We start from the raw sequence: 12943 nt of genomic DNA, 5'->3' as shown, positions 1-12943 counted from the left end.
CGGGAACCGGGGCACAGCCAGCCCCGAGGCCGCGGTGAGTGGCGGGACTGAGCGGGGGGCTCTGGGCTCGCGGGGTTGATGGCAGCGCCGGGCCCGGGGACTGGCGCCCAGAGATCGGGCTGGAATCTGGTTGTTCTCCCCCGTCCCTTGTGTTCTCCTCTGGGCTAGAGCCAGCGTAGGGCCAGTGTAAAACTCCGCCAAAGTTACTGCCGTGCTCAGTTTGGCTTTACTGGGCTCCGATCCCGATGTGGATATCGCGACGCCGCCGCCCACCCAGGGCTGTTCTCCCTTCGCGAGGCGCTGTGCTATTTATAGCGCTGACAGAAGGAATTAAGGGCTTTGCCGTAACGTGTCCGTGGTTGTCCCCGGGCGTAGAGTCTGTCCTGACCTTCCCCGAGGGTGACTGACACAGCTGGGAGTCTCAGAGGATGGCTGGGACCTGGGGACCCCCCGAGCAACCTTGACGGGGTGAGGGTTGTGATCACGGAGTAGCCGTGTGCTCGGGTGGGCTCTGGGCTGGGGTGGTCCTCAGAAAGGATTCTTTCACAATGTCATGCACGTGCAATAAAAATTGCAAAATAAAAATTGCAAAACCTGATCCAGCTTTTTGGTTTGGATCATTCTGCAGCACTATTCCCAATAACAAATAATTAAGCAATGAATAAATGAGAAAGTGGCACCAGGGCAACATGCTTTGCTGTCCCAGGCTCTGGCTACAGAGCTCACCTGCAGGTCCCTGTGGACTCTTCCCCTTCCTTGGTACCTGGGGTCCCTGTGTGGCTCTGCCAGAGCCCTCTGCGGTGGTACGCTGACCTTGGCACAGGAGAGACCTTTTCACTGGTGTCTTGATTTGTCGTTAGTCAGTAGGGGATGTTATAAGGAAATCAAATTTCTGGGCTTATCTGGGTAGGTAATAATTCTTTATCTAGGTTTGTGAAGTGCTTTGAGATCTGAGGACATAAAGGTCTGTGTGAGGACCTGGTGTTTGTTATTGCACGACCTGAGTGTGATGACATGACTTCCTCCACCTCGGGAATGTCAGGCTGGTTTGCCTTCCCTTCCCGCCCACTACCTCCCAGTCCCTTCTGCTGGGTGGAGAAGAAACTTTAACTGTGGCTGAGGTTCTCGGCTTTCCATGTTGCTCCAGACTAATCACTGGAGCTTCATCTAAGGCAATATTATTAAGCAGGCTGACTCTTCTATCATCAAGAGTGTAAATCTGGAAAAACCTGAAAAAAATCCTGCTTGGTGAATAGACAGCAGATTGAAAACTCTACCCTGGGAAGGAGCAAGCAAATGACTGCAGCAGCTTTCTGCTTGCTGAGGATCTTTTCATTATAGGCTGATGTTCCACAACTGTTTGGAGCCTGTGGAAAAGATTAGTGCCTCAGCCCTTGATGCCAGCTTCCCAAGCTGCAGGGTCATATTCTGGCAAGAGGCCTGAGTTTCAAGTTGATTCATCAGCTTAGAAAATGTTACAGCTCAGAGTTACTCCATCTCTTTTAACTCCAGGTCCTGCACAACTGCCCAGTGCTCCCTTGGAGCGCTGGAAGGTTTCCCAGAGTGTGGTTCAACGGGTGGATGTCCTCCTCAGCTGGCCATGAGGGAGTTGGGCAGTGCTGTGTCAGGACACAGCTCCATCACACTACAGAGAAGTGTGCTGAGTGCTGGGAGCTGCCTGTGCCTCCAGGAAGCCCTGTCTCCACTAAGATTATATTCTTTGCGTGCGAGGCTGCTCTGAGCCTCCAGCTACATGTAGTGGCTTCTGTAGGTGCAGTGAGAGGATGTAACAAGTCAGAGGAAGCTCTCTCTGCCTATGATTTGGGGAAAGGGGGTGCTCACAGGATGCCTCCCCAGCTCTGCTTTATGATCTGGGGTCAAAGGTGATTTGGATGTGACTCATGGCGAAATGGCAGAGGTTGGGGCCATGTGACTCTCCTGGCATGTCCAGGGGTGCAGTGAGCCAGTGGACAACAATTCCCTTTCTCTCACTAAGTTCTGCTAGTGTGTGGGCTGAAGTGATTTAAAGAAGTCCCTGCTTAAGTCACCTTCCAGCTTCTCCTCAGCCCAGCAGCGCTCAGGCAGCCTGCAAGCTTCTGCTGGGTGCCCCACGGTCCCTGGGGAGCCAACAGCACCCTCTAAGCACAAGGATGGTGAGGTGGATATTGGGGAAGTCACTGTGGTGGTGCCCACTCGTGCCTTGTCACAGCAACTTCTGAGTGTGTCACTCCTGGGGGTCTTTACCTCTGTGGTTCCCCTGTGAGCTGAGACCTGGGGAAGTCAAAGCACGGAGCAGAAAGTGCCTTGCCCAGGAGGTGTGTGATGGTCTTGGGCACTGCCTCCTCCCCAGCACTTCACTTTCCCTTGCTCTAGGGGTGGCCTGGCTCTAGCAGCTCCCTGGAGAGCTGGTGGCACTGGCAGCAGGGGTAGGACGGTTTGTAGGGGCTTGTCTGGGCCGTTGCCAAGGACAAGTGTGGAAATGTGTAAAACAACCATGAGGTGTCTGCTTGTCTTGGGCAGGGAGGTTCCCAGAGGGAGGAGTCTGTCCTTTATCTCATGTCAGGATCTCTTCCACCTCTGATGATCTGGTCCTGCTCTTTTCCTAAGAAGAACTATCCAAGCTCATTAGCAGGGATCCTTTTTTAGCCACTGCCTTGTCTGTTCAGGTGCGCAGAGCTTGATTGTTTGACCAGGAGCTCCTGCTTATCACAGGTTCAGCTCAGTTCAACCCAGCACTTCCAGGTAACAGCAGCAAAAATCTTTTAACACATCTGTCCTGCAGCTCCTACCAGAAATGCTCCTGGCTTTGCCTTGGGAGTCTACCTGTTGAAGGTACCCTTGATTTGGGGCTGTTTCTCAGTTTTCCGAGCAGGATGTGCTACAGGTCTGCTAGGAGAACACTCACATGGTCACACCAGTCTTGCTGGGTTCCTCCCAGGTAAATTTGGGTGTATGAAACCAAAGGCAGTTGGCAAAGCACATGGATGGGTGATACCAAAGACCGTGTATATCGATGTGCTGGAGACCTGTCTGTGCCAGAGTATTTGCTGGCAGGTGGAGCAGGATGCTGTGATGGACCAGGAGGACTTTTCCCGTGGCCTGGTGACTTCTTTCTCCAATGACATGTAGTGATGCACTGAGCTGTCACGTTGCCTGCTCTCCCCTCAGCCTGAATCTGGTTCCCACTACTGAACCGGTGTGAATGTGGCAGCACAGGCAGCCCTGGCACAGTGCAGCTCTCCCAGATCTCGTTGCCTTAAAATGAAGGGTGGCTCCTGTGGCCATTGCCCCCGATCTCCCTTGCCCTGTATCCCAGCTCCATCGTGTCCATGTGCTTGCCTGAGGAAACTCGTGGAGCAGAAGGAAGCAATGTGCCAGCCCAGGTGATGCCATGCACCCTGTCCTGGCACTAACAGCCCTTCATGTGCCTGCAGCAGGGAACATGCCAGACCTGAGCCAGGTAGCTCTGGTACCTAGGAGCCAGCATGTGCCCAACCATAGGAGAAGGATGTGCGATGGATGGCAGATGCATGGGGAGCAGTCCCGAGGAGGGTGTATTTTCCCCAGCTGCCTGCCATTATTTACCAACTCTCTAATGCTCCTGTTGAAAAGCCAGGTTGGGAAAAGCACTCTTGAGGAGACTTCTGTGCAGGGAGCAGGCAAGCTGCAGGACTGAGGGAGGGTGTGCTGGGCCAGGAAAGGAAGAGCAGCAGGGTGGTGCCCAGACATGCCTGGGGATGTGCTGGCTGCAGGCCTGGCTGCCCTGGTGCTATGGTTTGGGGCAGTGGTAAAATGAGAAGATGCAAAAAGGAGCTCCAAAGACACATCCTCATGGAGGTACAGTCAATGCTCCGCTTTATTCCAAAAATGCACACATTATCAAGGGTCCTACAGGGTTCACACGCTCTACTCTAACTCTCTCTTCGTTACATCCGTTTTCACACGCTATAGCTATATCTTTATTGGCTCCACTAGCCAAGGCACGCGCTCTGACATTTCCAGGCCCTCCCATCTTTTGGTTTCTCACACCCTGGATAACATCCTCTTCTCTTGTTTACCTCTATGCAGCTTTCTCATATCTGCTGCTCAAGGACACAGGTCCCCGCCGTCCAGCACGCAGGCTGGATTGTGCAAACAGGCCTGCAGCAATATATGTCCTGCATCATCTAAGATACTCTCAACACAGTGGGGTTTCAGAGTGCTGCTCTGCCAGCTCAGCCAGAGGCGGATCAGAGCTGGCTTGGCTGTGGCTACAGGGCTGGGTTTCTGGTGAGGGCAGGTGGTGCAGGGCTTATACACACTTCAGTGCAGGTGCCCAGGGAAGTCCTGCCCTGGCTGATGGGCAGGAGGTGTCTGATCCAGCCTGGAACCTGCCAGTATGAACTTAATCTCCAAAAATAGGTTATGCATGGATTTGCATTAGCACCATGTGTTTGTGGTAGATTAGTCTTTTGCAGGATAGGATGTTGGAGTTTTAATAAAATTTTGAAAAAACTACAGCCTGATTTACTCTGTGATTACATCACAGGTATGCAGTCTGGGGGGATGTCCACATGGCCAAGTCCATCACCAAGCAGGAGCTGCCTTCAGATGAAGTTGGGTTCCTGGCAGAGCTGGTGCCACCTGAGTGGGAGCCGGGTGTCCCATGAGGGCCAGCAATATCACTGACTGGACTAGTTTTGCCTGGAAGCTGCTTGTGATACCAAAAAGCAGCAGAAACAAACTTCTTAATGCCAATTTGTAGATATTAAAAAGGGCATTCTTCTTTATTCAGCGCTGGACGTTCGGAGGAGAGCTCCTCTAATCAAACGACAGATGGACAGGGCTTTTTATCACACATACTGTTTATATATTAATTATATATTCTCACTTAATGCATATTCATTAGTTTGCTTTACATAGTCACACCCATAATGGAAGTCCTTCTTTGATCCTTACAGATCTTCTTCGCTGTCTTGACCTCAGGTCTTGAGCAGGCACAGCATTATTGTTTCACCACTAAAAACTGTAACATTTGTTCTTTATCTTGTTTGGGTACACAGAGCTTAGTTTACCTCCTGTTTGTTTGAGTACATCCCTTAGCTAATTCTCTAGGACTTCTCCAAGATTATATTGTTCCTTATTTGGGCATTCCAGGATACTGTGAGTAAAGTTTCTATTTCTCCTATCACTTACTCTCTGCAGAAGATGACACTGAGGTTTGTTGCCAGCCTGGCGCAGCCGAGTCAGTCATTCCTGAAGCCTGTCCTGCCTGGACAAAGATGGGAGCAGGCACTAAGGCTGGTGCTTTGCTCAGCCTCTCCCTGTTTGCAAGACCACCCTGCAGATCATCCCACAGAAGTCGGAACCCTGGGGAGGTTCTTGTTGGAAGTGGCTGGTGGCCTCATGCCTTCCTCTGTTCCAGGTGGTGATGCAAAGTCTGCTGGGCAGTCCCAGGGGGATGGTGGCCACCCGGGGGCTGGGGACACTCGGAGGCATCAGAGGGGCCGTGCAGAACACCGGAGACACACCATCACCAACGGCGTGGATTTCAGCATGGTAAGGGACAGCCCTGTCATGGGCTCCCGTGAAGGGGAAGGTGGATTGCAGGGGTCCCTCACTGCTGACACCATCTCTGGGCTATGGCTCCCCCTCTGCCCACCTGCACACGTGAGCCATGGGACATTGGGCAGATCCTGATATTTTGGATACAAAGCTCTGTTGATGTATGTGGAGGTGCTGCCCTAACTTCCACTGCTCTTTCTGTTTTTGCCAGAAATCGTGCCCGACGGGGAGGAGGTTCATGCCTTCCCCTGGAGTGGGGTCAGCCTGTGGAGCTAGCATTTGACTGCATGGCTGCCTTCCCTGTGGGCAAGGTACTGGGCAGGGAAAGGCAAAGGTGGAGGTGTGGCAACAGGTGGGTCTCTGGGCCTTTCAAGCACCCCAGTGAGGGTCAGGTACTCTGCACTGGCAAGTGGTGGGGCCAGGCTGTGCCCCCTTCCGGATGTTTTCTGCAGGTCAGGGCTCAAGCATACTGATCCTCCTGGCTCTCAAGAGACTTTTTGCCAGCAAAGCAGAGAAATCCACATTGAATTTAGCCAGGCAGCCCAGGATGGAGGCATCTGCTTCTCTCTCTGCCCCTGAGGGGAGAGGCTTGGATCAGATTGCCTGGGTGAAGGGATCTGCCCTGGAGAAGCTGCCTGGGCATGTTGCCCACAGGCTCAAGCTAAATTGTCCTGGGAAGAGAGCCAGGACCAAGCCTACAGGATGAGTGCTTGGTGGGACTATCACCCTTGCACTTCCACCCTTTGCACCCTGGTGTCACCATGCTCCTGCAGCCCAGCAGGCCTGAGTGGTGGTGCCCAGCCTGGCGCTCACCTTGGGGGACACAACATGCCCCAGTGCCAGCCTGGGAGGGGGTGTTTGCTGGGCTTGCAGCCTTGCAAGGGCCAAGATCCCCATTGGGCCAAGCAGTCGCTGCTGAAAGGTGCTGATAAGGAGTGATAAATGAATGTTTGGGATTGAGGGCTTTGTTTCTTCAAGGGTTTTAGGTGGCTGGAAGTTGGGAAGGTCTCTGCTTCCCTGGCAAGGCTCTCCCCTGTGCGCACAGCTCTGGGCTGGAGCCCATCACTGCTGTGAACTCAAGGACCTACCTGGTGCTAGTGAGAAGGGGCTGGTGGGCACTGTGTCTGTCCCCAGCTCTGCCACAAGTGCTCTTGCTCTGGGCTTGTGTTGCCCTGGTCTCTATTTCCCCAAGTTGTGGCGGCAGTGGGAGAGGTCCTCTGCATTTTTTTACCCTCTCTGCAACATACCCGAGAGCTGCACTGTCTTTCTGTGCTTCTAAGCCCAGAGAAGTGGTGTCTGTCCCTGTCTCAGCCTTTCGTGACACCCTGGGCACAGCCTTTGGGCACTGGTCCCATTTGTGAGCCTACAGAGAACAGGTTTGAGTCCAGCAAGGACCTAATCCTTATGCTGTCACCTCTCCTACCCCTCCTTGCCCCAGTGGTGGGAGGATGCTGGGCCCCCAGGGGACAAGGAACTGTCAATAGACTTGTTTGCCTAAAGCCCGTGGCAGATGGTAGCACTTGTGTCCATCCTACATCCCAAAGTGCACCAGGACTGGTTCCTCCTGAGCAGGGAGTGGAGCTGTGAGGGCTGTGCTGCAACCCCAGGACCCTTTGCACCGCCACAGCTGGTCTCTACTCATCAGCTGGTGTTTTCCAGCCAGTCCCTCATTGACTGGTCTGACTTCCCCATGGCCATGAGGGTGCCTGGGATGAGACCTTCCGTGAGAGGCTGAGCACTGTCATTTGTAGACAGCTGAGGGCACAGCTCCATCCCCTCCTCTTAACCCCAGGTAGCACCAACCAAGTCCAGTTCTTTGTCTTCCTCATGCCTCTGAAGCTGCCTTTGCCCAGTGTCCCATCCTTGTGAGATGTCATCTATCCCCACACCAGGCAGGGCTGGCGTTGTCCCTCTGCTCTGTGGGATATTGCTTCTTCCTCTGGTCACCGTGCTGGCCAGCAAGCCCAGTGGGAACAGGGCAGAACAGGCAGCAGTGGGCTGCACCCCCAGCTGAGTGGGAGTCCTTGCCACATACAGCACCTTCTTCATGCCCCTCACAAATGGCCTCCATAGCATCAAGGCTCTGCACTTCTTCCTCTGGGTATGTCCCTTTGGGCCATCGGAGAAGTGTGCAGGGAGGCTCTCATGTTGCAAACAGTGTTTCCAGTAAGTGGGAGCAAGAGCAACCCCAGTGTATTGCGTGGCAGGTGTGGGATGAGCAGAAGACACGCTGGAGCCCAGTCTGTGCTGTGGGTAAAGGCCAGGCTGTGTTGTGGCAAAGAAGGCAGAGGCAGCAAGGCAGGCAGCTCCCCATGCCCTTGGCTTGGAGATGGGTGCAGAAGCTGGGGGAGCAGCCTGGCATGGAGAAGGGGAGCAGCACCTTTGGGCTCACAGGGTGAGAGTGATGAGTGGGTCACTGCACCAGTACTCTGTTCTCTGGGGATGTCCCCTCTTCCCTCTCCACCTCTGTGATTGCTGGTGGCAAAGTGGTGCTGAAGGGAAGTAGAGGCAGAAGGTGGCAGTGGAATGGGGACCCTGTGTCCCCCGTGGATGCAGGCTGACCCCCCTGTTCTCCAGCAGCCTTGGCTGTGTTGCAGCCAGGCACAGGGTTCTGCTCATCCTGTCCCAGGGGCCTGCTCTGGAGGTAGGGGCCCCAGGCACTCCTGTAGCAGCTCTCCAGGCACACCAAGGTCCCCAACCTGAGTGACTGGCAGAGACACTCAGCAGAGAGGTGTGCTCTGCTACACTCTGCACAGCTCAATGTACTTTGCGGGGTGAAGCAAAGTGGGGGCAGAGTGCTGGGGAAACAAGACTGCAGGTTTTCCCCTGCTCGCAGCCTGCACAGTGAGCTGGGCTGTTCGCTCCTTGCCAAAATCCAAGTGTGTCTGTGCTGGGGCTGATGCTCACACCCTGAAGGGAGATGGGGGTGGCTGCTCCTGCTGCCTCCCTGGGTAAATAAGAGGTGAAGAAAACAGCTTCTGTGAAGGGGAGCAGGAGGGTGGAGGTGATCTGAGTGTCCATCACCTGCTTTGGTTGTTCTCTCAAACTAGAGAACTCTTCCTCCTAAACTCTTCCTCCAAAACTTGTCCTCCAAAGCAGCATCAGGCAGCAGACATCATCCCACTCCTCTATGGCTTCTCACGAGGAGAGGGATAAGACCTCTGCCCATATCCACATCCCTCCATACCTCATGAAGAAACCAGCTCCTGGAACTCAACAAGGCCTTGATGGGGAGTCGGTGACATCCCTGTGCTCTGTCCTGCAGCTGAAGTACATGAAAGAGCTGGAACAAGAGAAGGATTTCCTGCTGCAGGGCCTGGAGCTCATAGACCAGGCTCGAGACTGGTACCACCAGCACATCCAGCTCATGCAGGAGCACCAGCGGCTCCTGGGGAAGAAGAGAAGCAGTACTGTGAGTCTGGGGCTTGTTCTTATGGTGCCTGGCTGCTTGGGAGGAGGTGGGGGTGCTCTGTGGATTTGGAGAACTGGACTGGGACTTGGCTGGACCTGGAGCCAGCCCCATGGTAACCCCCAGCCTCTTCTTCCTCTCATCCCACAGGATTTCCCTGAGGGTGGCTGGAGCCATCTGGGGCGCCTGGTCCCCAAGCTGCAGGAGGTGAACCGCTGCCTGGGTGAATTCCTTTCCACCACTGGCAAGGTGAGAACAGCCATCAGCAGCTTGAAGTTGTTTGTGTGACCTTAGGACCCATCCTTTCCCTCCCCATGCTGGTAGCAGGGCTGACATTGGAGCTGCCAGAGTTTCCCCCAGCTCTGACGAGGTGACTGGGCTCCACTGGCAAGACAGGTGATGGGGGGCAGCCAAGAGGACAGCACAGCTGTCCCCCTGAGCTGGGCTGGAGGATGGTCAAGGCATTTGGGGGACTAAAGGAGGTTCCCAAAAAGGTATAACCATTGTCAAGTGAATAAAAATCCAACCTGCTGAAGTGCTGAACCAGCCACCTCAGAGCTGACTGTCCCATCGGGCTCCTGGTAGGAGCCAGGCACGCTGGCAGGAATGCTTCCCCCCTCTGCCTGGTGGGCCAGAGACCCTGCGATGGCCTGTGCTGGGATTTTAATCCTCTGCTGGGCTTCTCTCAGTTCCCTGTGTGCCACAGAAACAGCTTCCAGCCTTGAAGAAAGGCTGGGAAGGGCCACAATGGAGGAGGCTCAATGTCTGATCCCTTCACCTTCTCTGCAGCCAGCAAACCCCTCCTCAGCCCTGAGCAGGCTGGTCACCACAGTGTCCCCAGCCTCCACAGGCTCCCAGCAAGCCATCAACATGCTAAAGGAGCAGAATCGGCTTCTCACCAAGGTGAGTGGGGGTACAGGTGGAGGAGATGCCCTTGCGGGTGCTGGGAAAGGAAGGTGGGATAGGGCCAGGAAAGGAATGCTAGGCAGTAGGAAGTGTTCCTTCAGCTTGGCCAACCTTGGTCATCCCCGAGAAGGGCTGCACACAGAAACCCTCTGGCATGCAGCTGTGCCCAACTGTGTCCATCTGTTTACTGGGTGAGTCAATGGGTAGGGATGGGGCATTCCTGTCAGAGGGAAAAGACTGTGACAAATGCAGGTCACAAGAGGGTGATGAGACTGCAGCTGGGGTCTGTAAGCAGGGCAGATGGGGAAGGGGTGCCCATGGTGCCCCCACCAGGGCCAGGCTTACTGCTGGGGTTCCTGTCCCAGCACACGACCACAAAGATGCTCTGAGGGCTGGAGCCCTTCTGCTCTGGAGCCATGCTGGGAGAGCTGGGGGTGTTCAGCCTGGAGAAGAGAAGGCTCCAGGGAGAGCTTGGAGCTCCTTCCAGTACCTGAAGGGGCTCTGAGAGAGCTGGAGAGGGACTTGGGACAAGGGACTGGAGGGACAGGAGAAGGGGGAATGGCTTCCCACTGCCAGAGGGCAGGGCTAGATGGGATATTGGGAAGGAATTCTTGGTTGTGAGGGTGGTGAGGCCCTGGCACAGGTTGCCCAGAGAAGCTGTTGGGGCTTGCCCCCACCCCTGGAAGTGTTCCCAAGGGGTAGGTTTGGACAGGGCCTTTGGAGCACCTGGGCTAGTGGAAGGTGGTCCTGCCCATGGCAGGGGGGGGAATGAGATGAGCTTTAAGGTCCTCCCACTCAAACCAGCCTGTGATTCTGTGGTTCTATGTAATCTTACCTGCAATACAGCAGTTGCCAGCATTTTCCTCCTCTGAGCAGCGTTTTCCTCCCATCTCTTGCAGGAGGTGACTGACAAGAGCGAGCGCATCACCCAGTTGGAGCAGGAGAAATCTGCCCTTATCAAGCAGCTCTTTGAGGCTCGTGCCCGCACCAACCATGAGGCGAGCCAGCTGGACTCCACCTTCATCTAGCACCTCCCTCCCCCTCCCCGTCGTCGAGCTTCCCTAGGGGTTTCGAGGGACTCTGGCCCCAAACCCATCACACCCGTTGTTCCAGGTGTTGTATCTCAGGGTCTGGGACTGCCATTGGCATCTCTGCAGGAGGAAGCTGGCACCCCACCTGGGGAGCATCCCTGCCCTACTGTGCTGCTGGCTTTCCAGCCATGCTGCTCTCAAGCTGCTCCTTTTCTGTCTCTAAATGGGTGCAGGGACTCTCTCCCCAGCCCCACAACCCCCAGTGTGAAGGAGACATGGCTGCTGCCTGTGCTGCCTGTGCAGGGGGAGCTGCTGTGCATCTCAGGTATCCTCCTGCTTCCCACCCAGCTCAGTGACAATTCTTGAGCTGAATGACATTCGACTATGGCTCAGTACTTGGTATCCATGGTACTTTCACTGGAGATCCCTGTGAACCTCCATGGGTCCCTGGCCTTCCATCCCCCCAAGACCAGGGCTTTTCTCTCCGGGGTTGTTTCAAGCTCTGACATGCCATAGCACTGAGCTGAGCTGGGCAGAAGGTGCTAGCCCTTCCCTAGGCTGGCACCGTGCAGACCAGTTCTGTTCTCACTCCTATTTTTGTCTGTTGCTCTCTGTCCCTTTCAGCTGTGCTCTTTGAGGGTGATCCTGGCCTAAAGCTCGCTGCAAGGCATGAATCCCTGTTCTACTCTGGTGCCTGCAGCTGGAATGGGGGTCAGCAGAGTGCCAGGGAGAGGGTGGAGGAGGAAGAGCAAAGACCATGGCTAGTCATGTCCTTTGCCTGCAGGAGTAGGGTGTTAGTTGTCTCCTAGGCATCAGTGCCTGCCATCCCTTTTGTGATGCCACCTTGGTGTCCAGTGCCTGTTTTGCCTAAGGTTTAATTAAAAGCAACCCTCTTTATGAGGAGGGTCACCTGTCTGTAGGGATAATAAAGTGGGGTGAACTATTTAATTTAACCTTTTGTCTCTGCCGAAATCAGTCCATCTAGTGCTACCCGCCCTGAAGGCTGTGACTGTTCTGTCTTTGGGATGTGGAATGAGCTGAAGTTGCACAGTCTGGTGAGCACAAGGAGCCCAGGGGTCTCTACTCCTGGGCATGTTCCCATGTGTTTTCCCATCTCCTCTGGGCTTCCTAGGGACTGGGGACCCCCTGTCCCCTGCTGTGGGATGGGGTCTTGAAGCCACCTGCCCCCCTTCGAGTTCTATAGCCTCATCTGTCTGCTCCTCTAGAAACTGTTCTAGAGGCTTGCACTCCTCAGGTGGTGCTGGTGCAGTTCACAACCTGTTATTTACTTTAGAGTGCCCTTCCTTGGAGCCACCCCACGGTGGTGGCGGCAGTGGCTGGTGCTCTGCAGTGAGTCCTTCCCTCAGGGGCAGACAGAGGGAACCTCAGTGGCATGGCATGCTGTGACACATGTTCCTCTGCCCTATGCTGAGGTGGCAACACCCATGTGGGGTGAACCTGGGGCTCTGCACTGGTCCAGAGCACCCTCCTTGCCCAGGCTGTGGGATGACCCCTGCACCCTGCAGAGCCTCCCCCGGGGTTGAGACCCCCTGCTGAGAATGGACCCAGGAGAGAGACTCCAGCCAATTGTCCCACAGCTGGAGAGGAATCTCTGCCATGGCCTCTTTCAGGTGCTGCCATGGCCTCTTTCAGGTGCTGCTAAGGGCAACCATGAGTTCCAGCTGGGGCAGGGAGGAGAGTGGTAGTTGCCCTCAATTCTGATTTCATGCCTTTCTTTGGATGTGGAGCCCATAAGGACTTCCAAAGGAAAAAGAAGGCCATGGTTCCCACTCCAGGCTGCTCTCTGCAGAGCCAGGGCAGCTCTCCCTGCCCCAGCCCAGGGGGTTGTCCTCCCAGCCCTGGCCAGCAGCACTGGCCCCCAGCTCCCTTCCTGCTGCAGGTTACAGGGGAGTGCCAAAAGTGCCATGGGCCTGCTGGGACTGGGGTGCCCTGAGAGCTGCAGGGCTAACCTGAAGCTGTCACCTTGGCCTGGCCATGCTGTTTCTGGGCCTGACCCTCATCTGTGTGTCTGGGCTGTGTCTATTTCAGCACC

General features: G+C 55.1%; 1 protein-coding gene across 1 annotated transcript; it reads left to right on the top strand.

Annotated features, from left to right (window-relative positions):
• SAPCD2 (suppressor APC domain containing 2) lies at positions 1 to 11856 on the top strand (the record flags this gene model as incomplete). The annotated part of the gene is made up of 6 exons (XM_018074138.2): positions 1 to 34; positions 5405 to 5538; positions 8810 to 8956; positions 9104 to 9202; positions 9743 to 9856; positions 10759 to 11856. Coding segments are annotated over 6 exons (657 nt in total), but the record flags the coding sequence as incomplete, so codon positions are not given.
• Between the last annotated feature and the right edge of the window lie 1087 nt (positions 11857 to 12943).

Source organism: Manacus vitellinus, unplaced genomic scaffold (genome assembly GCF_001715985.3).
Source record: "Manacus vitellinus isolate BGI_N305 unplaced genomic scaffold, ASM171598v3 scaffold_27_pilon, whole genome shotgun sequence".
NCBI classification, from domain to species: Eukaryota; Metazoa; Chordata; class Aves; order Passeriformes; family Pipridae; genus Manacus; species Manacus vitellinus.
This window is presented reverse-complemented; position numbering and strand designations above follow the sequence as displayed.